Raw genomic sequence first — 19,596 nt, forward strand, 5'->3', positions numbered from 1 at the left:
TTTCTTCTTCAGCTTTGACTCGAGAGGGGCAAGACACTGCAAGTCGGGCTGCTTCCATTCTACCACCTACCAAGACGGCACCTCCGCTACTGTTCTGTTGGATGCGCAGACTTGCGCCAACCTCGGGTGCGATGCCTTGAAAACTCGTGTTCTTGCCTAATCAGAATACGCGTCGGTGTAGGCGACATCTTCCAGCCTACGATGCTGAGGCTCAGCTAATTCACTGCGCCGACACCGCCTTCGAATTGACAGGCCCGCCTCCGCAAGTGTAGACACACGATACGGGGAGCCGGTCGCCCTTGGAGCCCGTAGTCACATTCACGATAGCTTTTGGCTGCTCCATGGCATCGGTCTTTCATTGCCGGCTATTCTGTTGACGGGCCTTGACAGCTTGACCATCGATGCTCCGACCTTATAGCTTTTCGTGCTTCGAGAAACGTAACTCATGAGGTTGATTGTATAAGTCTACGTGTCCCAGACTTGTGTTGGATGTGTGCCTCACAGATGAGTATCAGTATTATATCTTATACAATTCTTTGAGATCTTGCGACTCACCAACGTATCCTACCACTTGTTCAATGTCCTGAGGTAGAGAAATACAAGACCTGCAAGAAGCATTTAAGTGTACGGTGAGGCTACGTATTTATTCCTGCGTCTATGTATACATTGGCGGCCGCCGAGCGGTTTATTCAAGCTCAGACGGAGAATGGAAGATGATATAGCGATCCAGCGTGACCTGGACACGAATACTCTGATACCGACGACGTAACTGAAGGACGAGTCAACTCACAAGAAGAACAGCAAGTGAAGGCGGTACATTCTCTGCGCGTATTCGACCACGACCGCCGCTCCCAAGGCTGCATCTTACAGCCACCACTGCCCAATGCTTAGTCCTAGCTCGATCTATGCTCGAGACTCACCGCGTATACCCAATCCTGCTCCATGATATCCCTGCTGTTACGTTGCTCTCCACCGCCTCTCCAGCGCAGTATGTGGACCCGTGTCCCACCCGCAGCATAGTTCCCCCGATACCGAGAATTGTTATGCACGAGCCCATGTCGCTGTCTCCGAGGGTTTCACAGAGGGTCCAATGAAGAGAGATTCCGGAAGTCTGTACAATGGTGCGTGGTTGTTTTCCAGATGATCGAACGATAGACATTATTGAGCTTTGCAGAGGTTCTGCGCTAGAGAGCAGAGGTGTGGGGTTGTGAATGAAGTGCCGAGTATCGTCTACGCTCTAGCTTTTATATACCAAAGAGCCGAGCGCGCTTCCGAATCGGGTACAAGGGAGTACTGTCATGATTTGGGCGCCCAGAGCTACGTAGGCCGAAGCAGGTCTACGTAATTTCAAGCCTGCGAGGGAGAACAATGATTCCTTTCTGGCAGTCCTCGTGATGAATCTGCATGAACAATGTGAGCAGATACATGTGTCTTCCACTCCTCATCGAAAGGTAAGCGATCTTTTGACAATGTCAAGAGTCTCGCCAGCTATTTAACACCAAAAATTGGTATTTGAGCTCTAAGGGAATACAATGACGTTCCTAAATTGTGGCTTGCCGTGCATCGTATCATCGTACGCCCGCACGAAATCCTCGAACCCGAACTCCTGGACCATTGACTTGACATCTAGCACGTACAACAACATTACATCTAGTGAGTCTATTCTCCTATAAACAATGCACAAATGAAGTGCTTACCCGTTAACATCGAAAATTGCACGCAGCTCTCCGTCTCGCGCGCAGTGCCGCACCCCCAGCCACGCAGCATCGCCCTCCGCATGACCATCAGCCCGTTATTTATTCTCACATCGCCGTCCATCGCCACGCCTACGAGCGTCACGACACCATCGCGCGCGACCGCTGGAATCAACGCACTGGTCTGTTCCGCCGATGGCGTGGTGCAGAGGATCACTTTCGCGCCCCCCATCGCCTGAACGCGCTCTATCACGCTCGGCCCATGTGCAGAGGCATCGATATAACCGTGCGCTCCGAGCGACATCGCGAGGGCAGCTTTGGTTGGGCCCGACGAGACCGCATAGACTTTGAGGCCTAGGCGCACGGCGTACTGGATCGCAAGATGGCCAAGTCCTCCAATGCCCTGTACGAGACAGAGGTCCCCCGGCGAGAACGGTGTCGTGCGGAGGGCCTCGTACACGGTGGCACCGGCGCAGAGGAGTGGCGCGAGCTCGGCGTAGCTCGCCTGCTCTAAACACTCTTCTGGGATGCCGACGATGGCTGTCGCTTATAATTAAGCTATTCGCTCAGTATAACTATTGTTTTTTGACTGACCGCTCTCAGAAACATACAAATATTCTGCATGGCCACCGTCAAACGTGGCGCCCGTGATCACCTGGCTCGCACATCCCCCAAAGTCGCCTCGTCGGCAGGCATCGCATGTGGCGCAATGCCCACCGTACCACCCGACGCCGACCAAGCTCCCGATGCGGAATCGGGCACTGGGGCCGAGAGCATTGAGCGCAGTGCCGACAGCAGCCACACGGCCGACAACCTCATGACCTGGCGTACGCGGGTAAGCGATCCCCGGAAGTGTGCCATCGTGCACGAGATGGTCTCCGTAGCAGATGCCCGAAGCGTGGACCCGTACGAGGACCTCTGTTGACTTGGGCGCGCGCAAGGGCACAGTGATGGTCTGCCAAGGCTGTTTCGGGCCGGGACAAGAGACTACGTGATAAAGGTGCGCATCAATTGCCTGTGGACGCCTGGAACATACAATGCCGGAGGGAGACACTTACTAGCTTTGAAGAATGTCGGTGGATTGGCCATTTAGAATCAAGGGGACAAGGGTGTAAATGGTGACTGGCGAGTTTGCGCCGTCGTGATTTTAAGGTGTATACGACGTCAATGATGTGGGTCCGATCCACACTTCATTCCTGTTCAAATGCCGTGTTTCCAGGATGGAAATCGTCTTTATGTAATTGAACAGCATGGCGGCCGCCTATTGGGAATGGGTCGCTCCATTGGTAAGTGAGTTATCTATGCTCTACACCCCGGTGTGACTTACATGTTGACGTGCCTTCAGCTTCAACCTGACCTCTTGATTGTCGACGGTCAGCAAAGCTGTCTTAGACAGGAGTCACGTATCTCGACAGAAGCCCCAGAGCACAAAGCAGCAGCAGTAGGAACGGCTCCGTGTACTTCCACGAGATTTGGCGACATATACGCATCTTCATCGGCAACGTACGCGCGGGCCTTTGGCTTAGCAATGAGAAGCCTGGAGAGTTACAATTTAGGGGGCGATAGTGAAGAAGTATCCACATTCCAAACGTACCCCTAATTGAAAAGCGCGATGAGGTTGATCAACCAACACGTGTTGGCATATAGTAGAAGATGAACCAGAATTCTTTGGATGGGCTCCACGACACGACTGGTGCAGTTAAAACTATTGCATGATGTGTCGAATGAGCATCATTAAGTTTGATTCGTGAAGGGCGACTGCAGGATCGTTTGGTAAATCCCGCAGCAGCTTTGAGTGCTTATGCAAGATAAGCGAGGCCCGATGGGTCTGCATTATGACCTGTTACGAGGAAAGATGCATCAATTTCAATGCGCACGGTGTATATGCACAACGAGCCAGGCTGCGGATGGCCGCAACGGAGATGGTATATCTCCTCACATTCCGTAGGTAAGGTTTCAGCCAAATATGATCGATCGTCGTGCTGACCCAACCTATTTATCCATAGCCTACATATACTGTAAGGACCGAACAACACGTCGATCACAAACACTCACCTCAAAGGAGGATGCCGTGCTTTGTAGTCAGCTTTAGCCTAGCTCGCTATCGAGAAGTCCGCGGAGCCTTGAGTCCTGTTTGGCCATGCTCCATGGGGCAAATAATGCGTCTGGAGAGGATGTCACTATAGGGTTGATCAGCAAGTTTGATAGTCTCTAAACGGTGTTGGGAGAAGCTTTTTCGGGAGCAAACGACTCTGCAGTGATCGCTCACCCGAACGGTCCCGCAGTCGTTGTGAGTACTGGCACTGACGCAAAGGCGCAGAGGCTTAGAGAGTTGCGGCCGAGATAGCACTTGCAGATAACATGCCCATCTCCACACGGAGTATGAATGTCGGTTTTCAGGTTTGCATAAAAAAGATGGTATACGGCCGTCTTGTTCAGTGTACAGCAATTGGCGAGGCGGCCCTCCACTGCACGGAGCCTGTGGAGAACGCGCACGCACCTCAGTCCCTACGGAAAGACAAGGACGTTCCGGAATTCGGGCCTTCCTTCCATAGTGTCCCTGTACGCGTCCGCGTAGTCCTCAAACTTCCATTCCTTCACGATCGCCTTGATCCCTGTACACGCGTGTGCGGACAACACGACCAATAGTGAGATGGTGCAGTTCCGCAAGCAGCCAGAGATGCAACAATAACTGAACAAGAAACCGAGGACACAAGAACCGGCCGACGCACCTACTGCGCACGAGAACCGCACGCATTCCTCCGTCTCGCCCGCCGCACCGCACGCCCACCCGCGGATCGTGGCACGGCGCACATTGAGCGCGACATTGTCCATCCCGACGTGTCCGTCGGTCGTCGCAACAACAGTGACGCACCCATTGCGCGCAACGGCGGGGATGATTGCGTTCACGCTCGCGGAAGAGGGCGTCGTTGCAAGGATCACTTGGGCGCCGCCCATCGCCTGCACAGCGGCCACGATCTCTGCAAGCCTTGCGGCCCCCGCATCCACGTCCAACTGTGCAGTTTCAGAGTCTGAGAGTAAGGCAGGGGATGATGGGGCTGGGATGGATGCGTCGAGGTACTCATGCGCGCCTAGCGCGAGCGCGACGCCCCTTTTGGACGCGTGTGCAGGCGAGGCGGAGACGGCGAGGACGCGGAGACCGAGCTTGGACGCATACTGGATGGCGAGGTGTCCGAGCCCACCGATGCCGTGGACGAGACAGAGGTCGCCTGGTGCGTAGTTTGGCGTGGTGCGAAGGGCATGGTAGACAGTTGTCCCGGCGCAGAGGAGCGAGGTGAGCTGGGCGTAGGAGGCGTCGGCAAGCGCGGATGGGGGGAAGTGAACTACAGCTGAACAGACGACGGTTCAAGGAGCAGAGTCGAAGGGATGGGAAGAGAGCGTACAGTTGGCTGGGGCGTAGATGTACTCGGCATGTCCGCCATCATGGTTGATGCCCGTGATCTGAAGCTCAAGGCAACCTGGAAAGTCACCTTTCCTGCAATACCGACACCGTCCACAATAACCCCCATTCCACCCCACGCCCACAAGACTCCCGATCTCGAACCGCCCACCTTCCCATGCCTCTCCCCCGCTCGCCCCACTGGTCCCGTCGATCTTCTGCTGCTGTCGCACTGCCTCCCCGACTGCCGCAATCTGCCCAACGACCTCGTGCCCTGGCACGCGAGGGTAGATGATACCAGACCACTTTTCCTCTTGCACGAAGTGGTCCGAGTTGCAGATCCCCGAGGCGTGCACGCGGATGAGAATTTCTGCGGGGTTCGGCGGACGTAGAGGGCGCGTGAGGTAGCGCCAGCCTTGGTTTGGCCCTGGGCAGGCGACTGCATCAAAGGATTAATCGATTAGAATTTAGCAGGTGTGTGGGAGCGAGGATTGTAGTACGACGAGCGGTGTGCATAGGGAAGGGAGGACATAGTACCTGCTTTGAAGGACTTTGGAAGACTTTCCATGCCAGATTGCTCAAAGTCTGATAACCAGAGTGAGTGGGCACTGGGTCAATATGCGAGTTCCCTATAAATACGACGGAATTCCGCTGCCTGCCGAATCAGAGCACAACAAGATTGAAAAAGAATAGAGGAGCAGTCCGTGCATCTTATAATTTGTGGAATTTCCAACGGTACACACATTCGCCTGCATCGTCGAGCTTGTCTTTGAGGCATTTGTTGTGGACAATGGCAAGGAGGTAAGGCCCGTGACACTGTCATGCACAATTGCATTCTATCGGCGGGCATGACACGGGCTTTTATTTGCGACTGAAGCTGAAGCGTTGAAGCCTGCCTATTACATCTGCCTACCTCCCCAGATTATGTGCCCTTTCGTCCTCAAATCTTGACTGCGTACTATAGCGCAGGGAACCACGTCTCTATTACGATCGCATTCTATTCTTCTGTCCGTCCTTCCATGGAAATCAGCTGCCAACTCGTGGATCAAGCTAAACACTCGACGACAGTCGCCTGAATGTAACTCTGAGAGAGATTTGGACGTATGTTATGAACAAGTATGTAGCCCTGCTAGTTTGAAAGCTCCTTGCACAGGTAGATATCAAGATGCCGCTGCATTGGATCTGGGGGAAGAGCTAGATAGTCTCCCAAAGGTAGCAACGTAGGCGATTCTCCCTCAACCTCCGACGTGGTCTCCGGATATCCGGAAGAGCATGCGAAGGAATGGGCTAGTGGCAAAAAGTGGAATGATTGGCACCTAGATGTTGACCACCTTGTCCGTGTCGAAGCTGCACTGTGAATCTGTGACCTAATTGCCACCGCCCTATTCGACAATTTCCACAGGAGGCATCAGAAGTCTCAGGTGGGCTGCACTGCGAACTGCCACCTCCATGATGCCGTTAACAATAGTTCTTGATGATAGCACAGGATGTCTTTCGCTTTTTAGATGCACACTACGGAAGAGGTCAGAGCAGGCTGTGATATCAGGGCCCTCTGTCTGTCTGTGTTGAGTGCTTCACGAGAGGAATATGAACACCTGTGCACGAAGCAAACCAGGTCTGATTTGATCAGTGCGAGGTGGCAAGCCTTGGGAAGCTCCCATATGTGGCCCCGTCAGAAACCCCGTAAACAGGCCTCGGAACTGTCCCACTCAGATATTACACAGTCAATCCATGTCCATCCACATTTCTTTCTCTTCTTTGACTCAACCCTGACGAGCGGTGCTGCATCAAGCTTCAAGGTGAGTTCTCATCTCTGGCACTATCCTCAAGACGAGCGCTCGAAATCAGCACTGTACGGGGGCTCACTTCCCATCCTTGCGGCACAGGTCATTTTTTTCCGACATCACATTTCGCCATAACAATTGATATCCTCACGCCTCACTCAGAAAGCAAGTTCTCGCGTGTCCGCGCAGTACCGTCAGCAGGATTCACGCCTTGACTCGTGGACTTGGACAGTGAATTATGATTTGAACGCAAGATGATGAACGACGAGATTGAGCGCAAACAGATATGCGATAGTGAGCCAAATTACATGTATAGTGTAGCTATGTCAGACCTCAAAGAGGGTTCTGCAACATTAACTGCGTAAGGTATTTGATCCCTTCCTCCCTGAAGTCATCTTCACCGATAGTCAGGGGAACCGACCCATCCAGTATCGTCATGAGCTTGCGTGATTTCTGGGTATACCTAGGCCAGTAAATAGTGGTGTTTCCGTGATTAGGATCTAGACCGGTGGCGAAGCGGATGACGAAGTTTCCTAGGTCGCTTCCAGGACCGTAGATGCCAATGAGATCGGACGAATGAAACTATTAAAGACGTTTAGGATGAGAGTGCTGAACAATGAAAAAACAGTCTCACTGATCCTAGGAAGGGCGTTGACTTAAATCCTTTATACACTACGATGCAGCCATTCCATGAATAATTTGTAGATCACTGAAGGCGCCCGCTTACGATATGACCAAGTGTTCTGCTTTTCTGACCGATACTCAAAGAACAGACGGCGAGGACCCTGGAACCATATGTCTCCCTGGATAGCGGCGATACGCTTGTATTGTGGAGAGAGCGTATTGTTACTGCTTGTATTGAAAGGTGAGCCTTCAGATGGGTCGGAAGAATAGAGCTGGAGCACAGGGTCAAGTTCTTGCGAGGAAGTCTTCGGATAGTAGACAGATTGAATGTATTTCAGAGTGTCTTCGTCGGAACTGCGATGTGTTAGTGTAAGCTCCGAACAAAGAAAATATCAAGGGAAATCATACGTTGCGTTTAATGACGAGAGGGAAAATAGTGTACCCTCGTCATCGCAATCTCCTGAGTGTCGCGTAAACCCAGGTTCAATCAACGAGGGACCAGAGATACGGGTACGCACCATTGACAAAAGGTATATCTGCGACATGCCCTTTTTTGACAAGCGTTTGGGGATCCTCAGTCAGAAATTTACCGTCTGTACGAGGCATCCAGACCAGGTTTAGGGACTGAGAAGGAAATTTGGACAATGAACATGGACAAAAATATGATCACATACGGTGTTACTGAACAACGAAGGCGTACTGCTCGACGCAGCCTGGAATTTTTCGTAAGGAGCCTCGCGCAGACATTGCAAGGTATCTTCAGTGCCATTGCAGCCGACCTCGTTGACGATGAGATCGTAGTAAGGCTGACCATGAGTGATATCGCCGACAATTAGAGGTGAGCCAGATTGCATGAACGCTCCGTGGAAAAGGCCTTCACTGTTGCCACCATTCGTAATCATCTGGAGCGCAACGGAAACAGAGCCAGCACTTTCACCCCAGCTAGGATACTTCGCTGTGAGGATGACTCTGCCATAATACAACAACGTAAGACATACATGGTTACCCTGTCCTTGTCTCCTCCGAAGGTACCAATATATGTCTGGATCCATCGGAGGGCCTGGCGCTCTGGGCAGGAAGTCTCGCTGTTAAAAATATGTAGAAAAAGGACGTTTCGATATCCTACTGACGATCATGAAGACCAAGATTCCCAACACCTGCCTCTTTTACTTCTCTGCTAGCAAGGAAGCCAAAAGCTTCGATAAAGTCAGCTTCGAGATAGCATAGACATTGAGTCAAGTCTACCTGCCAATCTACCGGTTGGTTAGACTTAGGATGCCAACCACTGTCGGATGTACTCACCGATAATTCATGCTCACATAGATTATCGGCATGCCAATATTGAGAGACCCTTGGACAACAGCCTCCCCGTTGTATCTAAAAACATCCAGTTAATGCATTCGCTGATAGTTCAAACCTACTTACGTTGCCGTCTCCCCGACCTCCCATCCGCCTAAGTAAGAAAAAACGGTGATGCTTAAATCGGTAGATGATTCGACGCTTCTTACCTCCATATATCCACTATAGCAAGACATCTTATCAATGTGAACTCCGTTTGGAGAATTGGTGTAATTACCGCGAGTACCGGAAGATTCGCATCCGCTGTAGTATTAGCAGGAGCCCATACATTGAGACTCAGACCTATAATGGAGGCGAGAGATCAAATGGTGGACCCAATGCATGATCATCACGGACGTACAGTCTTCACTTTGAGGATGGGCACCCTCCACAAGTATATAGGTGCTCAGAATCTCGCCAACAATCTCGTTTGGGATGGTAGGAGTTGCGGTTTGCTGAGGGCACGAGTTGCCGAACACAGTAGCGTTGTAAGCTCCCTCGTACGGGTGATTCGGTTCTGGCAGGCGAAAGCGACGATCACCAGTTCTGTCAGATAGAAGTCAGGCAGAGCACAAAAAAATTCTGTTGAATGGACCGGACGTACGGAGGAAGTGCAAACGGTATACCCAGGAATTTATCAACTGTTCCTGTAGAGTTGCCTATGAAGACTCCGCGATCTAACTGAATCGTGGGAACAGCAGCAACGCCTCCGATTGCGGCATGCAGACTCAACCACAGGGACACCGAGACGATTACCAGAGAAAGATCCATGACGGTGGCGGGAGTCAAGCTGGGATAGACTAGTTGTCCTTTAATACACTGGACGGAAAGAATGATGAGAACAGTCGTGTAGACTAGAGTCGTAGTGCCAGAAGCCTAGGAGCCCTCACTTTATGACCGAGGAAAGACACAAAAGGCCATTAATACTCCAGAAATTTAAGGGTCTCCTGAAAAGGCAATCGTTCACGTATCACGCTGCCCGGTATGTCAGACGATTGATGGACAATGCGACAGCGCCGGAGAGCCCTAGAAAAATGACGGATCACAAGGGCTGTATGGGTGGCTGAAGCGCTGAATGATGCACGAGCTTCGGAGGCCTCGAAATGTTTACGAGGATTGCTCGATGGTCCGTTGCTATTCATCTTTCCATTTGAGATATCATGTCATAAGCTCTATAATAGACACGAGCAGTCGCCGTCTTCGCAGTCAAGAGTACTAGGTCGAAATGGAAGCTGGTGTGTTTTCCCCTAAAGGTTTGTCGAATCAATCTGCGAAAGCGATTGCAACATCGTAATCAAGGTAAACAGTTCCCAACGAGGTTCAAGCTTTACAGACATAGAAAAACGTCATCACCCACACGGCAGATCAGATACACTTGTGAATCTTAGTGGCCATATGCCGCCTTCAGCCTTTCTTTCACGTATTCGCCTGCAGTTACAACGTCATATCGAGGAGGTCGATCGTCGCTGACACAACTTGGGATTGGCTATATACGCGTACATACCAAGTCAGGGATAGAAAGGAAGACGGGTGTGAAGGCAGACCTCAAGCTGGACATCATAGTCCGTGCCGAAGAATAACGGTATGGAGTATCGACGTATGCCACTTCTGTTGATTGCTCTATGTACTGTCGATTTGAATACGTCGTCTAGAAGATATCATCAAGAGTGCGATCAAGAGATGTTGTGAGACAGAGATAAGCTCACTGGTCCATCGAGCAAGCTGATCTCCAATGCTAAATCATATGCATTTGTCAATGAGAAGTGTTTTTATCGCAACCTGTGAACGCACTTGATTACCAGTGTACCAGGTATAGGCGTGGCATCGATCCATTTCTGGTCTGTGTTCAAGACTTGGAGAGCTTGAATTTCCGGTTCTTGCCAGAGAATGGTAAAGCACTATATAAAATATGCAGCGCGAGCATTATCAACATTCAGAGAATCATCCTACCTCAAAGCTTTATGCGAGAGACATGTTGGTAGGGAACGCACAATCATCGTTATTAAACGAGGTGCGACTTACTCTGTATGTGCCCCAATGCCAATGACACGGTCGTCGACAGGCCCTGTCTGCGGCGGATAATGCAGAACACGCATTATAGCAGCTGCGTTTTCTGTCTATGAATTTTTGAGATTTTAAGTAAATGATATGTCTAGGTCTGTTACCTTATCGTCGAAGAAATTGGCCTCAAGATTCAAGGCAAGGGCAAACAGAGGGAATAAAGCTTTTCCTAGTTGAACCGCCGCATGGCTACAAATCGTGAGTCAATCCAAGGCAAGTCTATATGCCGCGAGGGAACAACCCACTAGTATTCCAGGACGGCCTCCCTAAAGCCCGGCATTTCTTTCGGCCACACGTTCGCACCAGCCATGACTCCATCCTTCGCACGCTTCGGATCATTGGCGGCTTTTGACGCGTCGAGAGCTTCCCAGCCAAATTCGAAGCCCTCGTGCATATCGCCGTTGTTGTAGGGATCGTTGTTGCTGCTGAGCACAGCAGTGTAGCCTTTGAAGTTTGGGGTCTTAGTTATGTCCAGCTAGGTAGCTCGTGTGAGTCGAGTACCACAAACAACTACCAGATCAGCGACCAAAGCATACCTCCATCTTGATCTCCGTCGGCAGTGAGAAGAATGCCTTCATGGAAGATAATGCGCCTTGGATCGTCTGCTCCGAAATGCCGTGGTTTTTGACTGGCAGGAATGAGCAGGTAAAAAGTGTCGATATCGGAGAACTTTGGGGGCCTACCGTAGAAGAACCCGACGTTGACACACGCATCTCTGACCTGATCTGCCAACGCTGCCCGGATTGCAGGATCGGACACGTTCTCAAGATCTCTTGAGGGGTATGTCAGAAGGCCGGGCCTTGAGTATCACACACTCAGTACATACATCACTGGGATGTTGGAAAATGCGGTGTCGGCATTCTGTGCAGCCTCCAACAATGACATGGCTGTTCGATAAAGGATGGCAGTCGATCAGCGGATCCGGACGCCGGACTAGTGAGCATGTGCACTGTCCTGCATTTGGCAAGTATACCCAAATCGAGTCTCACAGCCACCGCACATCCCGACATTTCTTGCAAGCATCGTCGTCAGTGGGCCCTCCTCAGCTTCGCCATGGTTCTGTTCTTCACTTCGACTGGTCGGTCGACAATTTTATATCAGTATACTGACCTATCTGACTATCGTTGGGGAATCAAGCGTATGACCCACCAGTGACACTATACATGGGCAGAGACAAGGTGGAAAGTAAGTGCGTAGATTTTCTGTCTTCCCCTCTCGATCCATCGATCCATTCCGGAAACACTTGATTCAATGTGATCAAAAATCACCATGCTTTGATCTCACCGTTCTCCCCCAGACGAAGATCTCATCAAATACGCGTGGCCTCAAGACGTCTGGTTTCACGTTGATAAACTCTCCTCTGCACACGTCTACCTCCGACTTCCCGAGTCCATCTCATCATGGGAATCTATCCCAGAACCACTCCTCATTGACTGTGCTCAGCTGGTCAAAGCTAATTCTATCGAGGGTGGGTATTCTGAGGTATCCACTATTCGTACGAGGCGGTGACCGTAGTATGGTTGTGCAGGGAACAAAAAGGACAATTTAACGATCATATACACCCTCGGGAGTAATCTCAAGGTGTGTGTATCAATTTCAAAGATAAAAGCAATACTGAAGGGAACATAGAAAACGGGTGATATGGCTGTTGGACAAGTGTCTTTCCATAATGACAAGCGGGTACGTGTCTTGATCGGCTGCCAAAGAATATGTGCGCTCATCACACGCAACAGGTCAAACGAGGTCTGCACTGCAACATTCATTCCATATGACTCTCTCTCTCTGATATCCAATCAATACACAGTCCACATAGCAAAGCGCGAGAACCCAATTGTAAATCGTCTGAACAAAACCAAGGTAGTGCGTGAGGTGGATCACGAAGCTGAGCGCATCGAGCGCGTAAAGAAGGAGAACGCGATCAAGCGCGCTGCAGCGGCGGAGAAGGTGCGTCTGTCATTTCCATCCCTTACCGTTTCTGCCCTCACACTTATTTATCACAATGCACACGAGTAGAAGAAGGCCGATGCCGAGCTTGCAAAGGCCCGAGAGGCAGAGAAGGCGGCACGATCGTATGATACGCTCTTCACTGTCAACGATGATGAGGATGATGAGAGACCCAAGAAATCGGTGAGGGAATGGGAGGAGGATTTCATGTGAGCAACATCAGGTTAGTGATGTAGATGTATTGTATTTTTGGTGTTTTCGGGCTTGTACGGTTCGACTTCGGCATGTTTTAGATGGCAATCAACCTAGTCAGACGGTGAGCGCCCATGAGGATGGGATCGGCTTTGCTCGAGAGGACTCGTAGTGGAGTGAATGCGAGTAGCGACTCAGGGGATACACAACGCCCTGACGGCCAAACTAACCCGAAAGCGTTGTCGATTTGATCGACCTCTCCGAGCCTCGGTGGAGCGGCCAGCGGCATGCCCACCGCAATGTACTCTTTAGAACAGACAAAACTAAACATTCAACTAGTTCGCGCAGTGGTTCACAATCCTTGTCATGTTATCATCTCAATGCGGTGATCCCGATCGACCCCAAGTCTCTGATGCTCATGGGTAAAATGATTGCGGAATGGTACATCAGTCGCGATGCGATGGTATGTATATTGTACGTCACGGGAGTCGGAAAGTAAGGCGATGTGAACTTTTGCCATACCCGACTGCATCTCCCAACTACCGCCTTTCCTTCTTGCCCCTACCCCCGCCTCCGTCCTCGTCCCCGCCTCACTCTGAGGCTTGTGGCTACCTGTGGCATTTCCATGGTAATAGCCTATGGGGGTAATGATGAATCGGGTGGGTTTCCGAATCACGAATGCGTCATTAAGACACGGTGTCTTGAGCGTCTATAAGACTTTAAGGATCGATGGGAGCTGCAAAGCCAGGTCCAGCTGCCGCCCAGCCGTACTTCGTGGCGAGATTACCGAATGCGGCATCGGGCTTCGTCACTGCCTTGGTAGTAGCGGTGGAAGTGCTAGTTCCAGTGTTCAACGCTAATGCGCTGCGTGAGAATGTGGAACCTTCGCAAGAGCGCAGGCAAACTCACATGTGCTAGATCTGGCACCGAAGACGGACGAGAAGATATTTTTCTTTCCCTTGACAGAGAATGCGCTCTTGTTGGATGATACGAGGGTCGCAGTGGATGAAGAGGGAGACGACATCGTGTTTGAGTGTGTGGTAGGGACGAAAGGACGTTCTAAGAGTATGATGAGTGTAGTTTGAGAGGGAGTTCTGGGTTAAGATGGGCGCGCGAAGAGATGTGTGTTTCAGAGGTCATGTCCCCATTTTTATATATGCTTCGGCACCTGTGTTCATGACTCGGTCTGATTCTCGACCACCTGTGCCGGACCCGCTCAGGGTTGCGAGCAGCCGCAAGAGTCAATTGATGTGAACCGAGGAACCAAGATGGGATCTTTAGCTCGCGGATCTTGAAAATCTCCACGATCTCTCGTGAATCGCCGATCAATGCGGGGGTCCATACTGACCCATCCAACCCATACCAGCATGAAAACGGCATCACAATCTCATAAGATGCTGAGATTGTTGTTCGTTTCCTTCAGCAACATAAAAGCGGTTATTATCATAAAATGGCGATCGCCTGGTGATCGTGCCGATAATCTCATCAAATTTGTTGGTACATGATGTTTCAGACCATTCTGAACTAATTCGGTTTGATCAATGAAATATTGCGATTAGGAAACAAGCGCGGACTTCGCTTCCCGAGTTTCAGCTGCGACGACGCACCTTGTAGGTCAGCTTTACTAGTGACTACTGATACGCGCCTCCAAAGAGCTGGAATGCTCTTGTATGTAGAGTGTAGACGATGAATGAATCGATACTTGTGCTGAATGGAAGAATGTCGCTGCGGACGGACGAATCGTTCACTGTTCCGCACACTTTCCACAATCGTACCTTGACTCGGTACACATGCTGCGGACGAGTGGGTCTGTTGGAGCTGCTGCAATATGCATAGGGGTTCAAAGTGACGCTTGAGGGTGTTAGGTAGACGTATGATGACGCATCGGAGTTAGCGCCCAGCGACCCCGTGTCGAACATGGCGGAGACGATGCGCGCAAGAGCACGCAACAAGACAGTGCATTCTGACACGCACTGGGAGGAGCTGGACTTTTTGAAAGTGAGATATCTCTCCGCAGCATGTTTCCGAAAACGACAGTGCCTGTCGAGTGTGCGCAAGGAGGCTTTCAGCAGATTCGCACCAAAGAGTTCGAAGCGCAGTCACGAAGTTCTCGTGTTTCGCTTCCGCGCAGCAGGGGGGCCAAGCATAGCTTGATACATTTGTTTGAAGGCCTCGTGCTACACACCCAACTTGAGAATATTGAGGCTGGAGCAAGCTGCGCAATGGTCATCATCAGCTTGAGTAAGTGTGCGCAGCAGAACCCTGAGTGAGCGCTCTACCTAGAGTGGTCGACCACAGTCGACTGCTCGTAATGTCAGCGCCAACGTCCCAATCCTGCACTACTGTGGAAGTGCATATGGGACGGAGGTCACACGCGTCTAGCTTAGAGAGGTAGACAGGTAACACAGAGCTTACGATCATACAATGGGCTACATAGAAAAGCCGAACTTGCGGGGCCATTTTTGCTCTTGAAGCTATAAGCCTTCATTCATTGACGAAAGAGAAAGCCTATTCTGAAATTGGATGAGAGCGCGAGGCAATTGTACAGATGAATTTCAAATATGACAAGATGCCAAGTTATTGGTTGTGGGATTGAGTCATTCGCGGCCACCAAAACATGACTGACACAAAGGATCAAAAGGGAAATGAACGGTAAGTACATGTAAAGACGGTGAAAAGATCTAACCCTCGCATTCCTCACATCCGCCCGGCACGTTCCTACCGAACGATGAGGAGATCTGACAGAACGAGGAGGTGGAAGACGTACTGTGATGTCAAGAAACTACTTTAGAGGTGTGTTATTCGAGGTTGAGGGGGCTGCAGCACCAGTCTGGGTGGCTGACTTCGTTTGAGTTTTCTTCGATTTCACGATGATCGGCGCCCCTCCTCCATATCCAAATGATGATGCCAAGGCACCAAACGATGCCTCATAGTCCTTAGTAGGGTGGCTCGAAAGTGCAGAGGCGGAAGTAAGGGGAGGCGGGGGCTGCGATTGTGTCTGTGCATGCAAAAGCGGAGGAGCGGAACTGCTAGAGGTGACAGATGAGCTGCTGTCCGTGCTGTATTTGGATCGAAGAGCGACAAAAGGGGAGAAGCTTTTTCTCAACCCAGTCCCTGAAGCCTTCTCATTTTCATCGTAGGATGACGATGTAGAATCATGCGACAGGAGGGAGATTTTGGATTCTGAAGGGCTGGCTGAACTAGACATAGTGATGTGCGAATGAGATCCTGGCCTGTCATAATCAGACTTGTGTTTTATACGACTCTGGTGACACAATGATGAACACACCTGTTAAACGGAGAAAGACAGGAGAGGAAATAAGGGCCGCAGTGAATCGGTATTGGAGCGGGCTGCTATACTGCAAGACATGTCTTATAAATGTCGGTCCAGCGTGTAACTTTCCTCAAACAGAACCGGAAGCATAAGCTGTCAGCATATGGAGTACAATAAAATACCAAGTATGGGCACTTGCAGAGTCATCTAGTCATCTTCGGAACCGACTCTGATGTAGATTCATGATGCGCCGGACGTATACGAATGCCGCTGGGACATAGTGGTATGCTCTGTTTTCGACGTGTGAGAGTAAGGCAGAGAGTCGTCAAACGTCAAGTATGCTACTCGATATCCGATAATGTAGATCATGCAGACTGATATGTATCGTCCAAGATATGCTGCATGGGGGAGAAGCTTATCGACAACTGAGGCTGAAGCGCTGAAGTCCTGAGTGCATCATCGCAATCTTTTGCTATAGGTATGGGGGCAGTTCGAGTGAGTCTGAGGCGAATTGTCGTCGAGTCATCGTCGGCGTCGTCTGGACTCTTACAGATCTTACAACTCAAGCGAGCGTGAGAATCTAATACTGTCTTCGGTCATCAGATGAAGGCAGATTCAAAGCAATTTATTCCTCTCCTACCCGTCCCCCTATTCCATCATGAGCCTTCGCTTACCGACGACCTCCTTAGACCCTTCTGACGTTGGCTCGGAAGATGAAAATTGCACGAGCTCGTCTAGTGAAGAGGAGGAAACTTGGAGTGATTGGGTTTCGGATTCAATGAACAAACAGCCCTGCCAATCCCTGTTTGAAGAGAAGACGCTGCCCGCAGTGTCAGAAGCGTTGGCATACGACAGGAAAGAACATGGATTTGATCTGCCCACTGTGTGCTCGAAGCTTTGTACGCTTGCATCTACCGTTACATATCTCTCGCTTCCTAATTTCCGATTTAGCACTCGATTTCCACGCGCGTATCAGACTCATCAATTATATTCGCAAAGAAGTGTGTGGAACCCTTTGTCTTATCTAGATGTGATGTCAACTCAAGATATAAATTCAGAAACCCATGGCGGCAAGTCTACAAGGTCTAAACGGAAAAGAATCTTTCTTTTCATCAGACGACTACCTGCTCCCCGCCTTGGAAGATGACCCCCTGCTTCGTATGTCTTCAAACATTTTTTTAATTCTCAGGCTGAGCGTCCTTAGTGAACCCGTCCGATGACTGGTCGGATAGTGATGATGAGACTCCTGCATCAAGCGATCAGACCAGCCTCCAAAAGCAGATCAAAACCTTACAGCGGAAGCTGCAGCAGTCCAAGGAGGACTTGGCAGAGTATCAAGCGTTGATCAGTCAACGCCTTGATCTCAGCGGTCTCAAGGAAGATACAGGTGATAATATTGCAGGGCCTAGTGTGCGCGACGATGATACACATTACTTCCAAAGCTATGAGGAAAATGGTATGACATCTTCTGCTCGCCGCACACCCTATGTCTAATTATTGGAAATATAGATATTCATGCTGTGATGATTCAGGACACTGTCCGCACATCATCTTACGCATCATTCATTCTCACGAACCCAGCACTCTTCACAGACGCTGTTGTGCTAGATGTCGGGTGCGGGACTGGCATCCTCTCACTGTTTGCTGCACGAGCTGGCGCGAGACGCGTTATTGCTGTCGACGCCAGCGACATTGCCGAAAAGGCAGCACAGATCGTGAAAGCGAATAATCTCGATCACGTTATCACGTAGGTGTTTGTGAATATCCCCTAGTTGTAATGTAGCTCATTCATCCTGCAGAGTCATACATGGCAAGGTGGAAAGTATCACTCTCCCCGATGACATCGAGAAAGTGGATATCATCATCTCTGAATGGATGGGCTACGCGCTTTTGTATGAGTCCATGTTGGACTCGGTCCTTCATGCAAGAGACCTCTTCTTGAAGCCTGACGGTGTCATGGCGCCTAGTCAATGCAAAATAATGCTTGGTCTTTGCGAGGCGGGTGAGATTTTCAAGGAGAGAATAGGGTTTTGGAATGACATCTATGGTAAGTATATCGTACATCCTTCACGATCTTTTCTGACTTGGGGCCGTACTGAAGGGTTTGATCTGTCGGCGATGGGGCAAGAAGTGTATGATGATGCCGTTGTCGACATCGTAGGCCCAGATACAATGCTTAGTGAAGCTTTTCCCATCAAGGTCGGGCTGGCTTGTGATTCAAGTGCCAATGTGTCTTGATGTTCATCCTCTTAGGACTTGTATCTCCGCGAGATCACAGCCCGTCAACTAGATTTCACAGCTCCCTTCACCCTTGTCTCGACTGCTGAACGGCGGACGAAAGTCCACGCGCTTGTGCTCTACTTCGACACATTCTTCCATCCTAGCGGTGAGACTATACCACAAGGGACGGAAGTGCAGATCACAAAAGACGGTGGAGGACATCTGGCGGAGGTTTGGCCCATCGGCGGTAAACAACACGTCCCTAGACGAGCAAGCCAGAGCGTCAAGGCACGCATCACCAGTTTTAGCACAGGCCCAAAGAGTGTGCCTACCCACTGGAAGCACACCATCTTCCTGCTGCGGGATCCGATACAAGTCGAGGAAGGTATGTGCTAATTAAGGCGTGTCCAACGATTACCCCGAGTTGATAATTCTGTCATAGGGACCATCGTATCTGGGACATTCCATTGTCGGAAGAGTGACCATAACTCGCGGGAACTCGACATCGAAATTCATTACACTGTGAAGAGCGGTACAGATGCAGAGGTACCGAGCGAGGCGGTTGTACAAATGTTCAAGGTGCGGTAACACGCTGTCTCCCGATATGTATCAAGTACTCGCATATGTACATTCTGGCACACCAAAAGATGAATTGTAGCGTTGCTTCACGAACCACAAATCTTCCAGGAACGACTCTCGCTCCTGCGCACACCTAATGCATTCACATTTCTTCATTGCGTGCACGAGTCGAACCCACTGCGCAGCACAAGCCACACATCACCAACGTCGCGTCAGTTGCGCAGCAGGTCTGGTCTTCAAGTGGTAGACTCATTCTGCTCATGGGGGAGGCCCTTAGGTGGAGATTATATTCATATCGAGGTTAGCGACTTATTTGTTGTGTGGCCCATCGCGAAAAGCACGGGTGTTCGTACAATTTCTCCTTATGGTGGATATGCAACATCCGTGGATGTCTGTATGTTCCAACAGTCCCATGGGGGACGTCTGGGACAGTATTAACCCAAACACAATCTCTGACGTCAATCTTGGCGTAGAGCTTGGGGCGTG

The 19,596-nt window shown here is 50.5% G+C and overlaps 10 protein-coding genes across 10 annotated transcripts; 2 read left to right on the forward strand and 8 right to left on the reverse strand.

Annotated features, from left to right (window-relative positions):
- Positions 1–1,519: 1,519 nt before the first annotated feature.
- Positions 1,520–2,783, reverse strand: HETIRDRAFT_451786 (uncharacterized protein; the record flags this gene model as incomplete). Its single annotated transcript, XM_009548458.1, has 4 exons — positions 1,520–1,626; positions 1,698–2,234; positions 2,289–2,681; positions 2,753–2,783. 4 exons carry the CDS (start codon positions 2,781–2,783, stop codon positions 1,520–1,522), a joined length of 1,068 nt encoding a protein of 355 aa, XP_009546753.1.
- A 299-nt stretch (positions 2,784–3,082) lies between these two features.
- Positions 3,083–3,277, reverse strand: HETIRDRAFT_317109 (uncharacterized protein; the record flags this gene model as incomplete). Its single annotated transcript, XM_009548459.1, has 1 exon — positions 3,083–3,277. One exon carries the CDS (start codon positions 3,275–3,277, stop codon positions 3,083–3,085), a length of 195 nt encoding a protein of 64 aa, XP_009546754.1.
- Positions 3,278–3,782: 505 nt separating this feature from the next.
- Positions 3,783–5,662, reverse strand: HETIRDRAFT_427315 (uncharacterized protein; the record flags this gene model as incomplete). Its single annotated transcript, XM_009548460.1, has 6 exons — positions 3,783–3,905; positions 3,964–4,173; positions 4,221–4,309; positions 4,427–5,044; positions 5,099–5,533; positions 5,632–5,662. 6 exons carry the CDS (start codon positions 5,660–5,662, stop codon positions 3,783–3,785), a joined length of 1,506 nt encoding a protein of 501 aa, XP_009546755.1.
- Positions 5,663–7,211: 1,549 nt separating this feature from the next.
- HETIRDRAFT_318776 (Esterase/Lipase) lies at positions 7,212–9,611 on the reverse strand (the record flags this gene model as incomplete). Its single annotated transcript, XM_009548461.1, has 15 exons — positions 7,212–7,460; positions 7,513–7,550; positions 7,606–7,856; positions 7,911–7,962; positions 8,021–8,126; positions 8,177–8,444; positions 8,501–8,570; positions 8,633–8,698; positions 8,748–8,755; positions 8,805–8,879; positions 8,928–8,955; positions 9,011–9,023; positions 9,079–9,143; positions 9,202–9,386; positions 9,445–9,611. The coding sequence occupies 15 exons, from the start codon at positions 9,609–9,611 to the stop codon at positions 7,212–7,214; spliced, it is 1,641 nt and encodes a 546-aa protein (XP_009546756.1).
- A 613-nt stretch (positions 9,612–10,224) lies between these two features.
- On the reverse strand, positions 10,225–11,795 carry HETIRDRAFT_475686 (uncharacterized protein; the record flags this gene model as incomplete). Its single annotated transcript, XM_009548462.1, has 11 exons — positions 11,728–11,795; positions 11,585–11,673; positions 11,438–11,529; positions 11,147–11,376; positions 11,006–11,090; positions 10,863–10,957; positions 10,791–10,797; positions 10,632–10,738; positions 10,547–10,575; positions 10,385–10,488; positions 10,225–10,326 (listed from the first exon to the last, which is right to left on the reverse strand). Exons 1-11 carry the CDS (start codon positions 11,784–11,786, stop codon positions 10,225–10,227), a joined length of 999 nt encoding a protein of 332 aa, XP_009546757.1. The 5' UTR covers positions 11,787–11,795.
- Positions 11,796–12,037: 242 nt separating this feature from the next.
- On the forward strand, positions 12,038–13,058 carry HETIRDRAFT_318402 (uncharacterized protein; the record flags this gene model as incomplete). Its single annotated transcript, XM_009548463.1, has 6 exons — positions 12,038–12,086; positions 12,199–12,369; positions 12,430–12,482; positions 12,531–12,585; positions 12,706–12,872; positions 12,915–13,058. Coding segments are annotated over 6 exons (639 nt in total), but the record flags the coding sequence as incomplete, so codon positions are not given.
- Positions 13,059–13,401: 343 nt separating this feature from the next.
- Positions 13,402–13,569, reverse strand: HETIRDRAFT_168832 (uncharacterized protein; the record flags this gene model as incomplete). The annotated part of the gene is made up of 1 exon (XM_009548464.1): positions 13,402–13,569. The coding sequence occupies one exon, from the start codon at positions 13,567–13,569 to the stop codon at positions 13,402–13,404; it is 168 nt and encodes a 55-aa protein (XP_009546759.1).
- Positions 13,428–14,136, reverse strand: HETIRDRAFT_409738 (uncharacterized protein). Its single transcript, XM_009548465.1, has 2 exons — positions 13,947–14,136; positions 13,428–13,893 (listed from the first exon to the last, which is right to left on the reverse strand). Exons 1-2 carry the CDS (start codon positions 14,059–14,061, stop codon positions 13,757–13,759), a joined length of 252 nt encoding a protein of 83 aa, XP_009546760.1. The 5' UTR covers positions 14,062–14,136; the 3' UTR covers positions 13,428–13,756.
- Positions 14,137–15,819: 1,683 nt separating this feature from the next.
- On the reverse strand, positions 15,820–16,245 carry HETIRDRAFT_168830 (uncharacterized protein; the record flags this gene model as incomplete). The annotated part of the gene is made up of 1 exon (XM_009548466.1): positions 15,820–16,245. One exon carries the CDS (start codon positions 16,243–16,245, stop codon positions 15,820–15,822), a length of 426 nt encoding a protein of 141 aa, XP_009546761.1.
- Positions 16,246–16,972: 727 nt separating this feature from the next.
- Positions 16,973–19,207, forward strand: HETIRDRAFT_33059 (uncharacterized protein). Its single transcript, XM_009547479.1, has 9 exons — positions 16,973–17,210; positions 17,263–17,312; positions 17,370–17,469; positions 17,516–17,767; positions 17,821–18,058; positions 18,111–18,358; positions 18,413–18,510; positions 18,565–18,916; positions 18,974–19,207. Exons 1-9 carry the CDS (start codon positions 17,090–17,092, stop codon positions 19,117–19,119), a joined length of 1,605 nt encoding a protein of 534 aa, XP_009545774.1. The 5' UTR covers positions 16,973–17,089; the 3' UTR covers positions 19,120–19,207.
- The last annotated feature ends 389 nt before the right edge of the window (positions 19,208–19,596 follow it).

The sequence above is a fragment of the Heterobasidion irregulare genome (assembly GCF_000320585.1).
Source record: "Heterobasidion irregulare TC 32-1 unplaced genomic scaffold scaffold_05, whole genome shotgun sequence".
NCBI classification, from domain to species: domain Eukaryota; kingdom Fungi; phylum Basidiomycota; class Agaricomycetes; order Russulales; family Bondarzewiaceae; genus Heterobasidion; species Heterobasidion irregulare.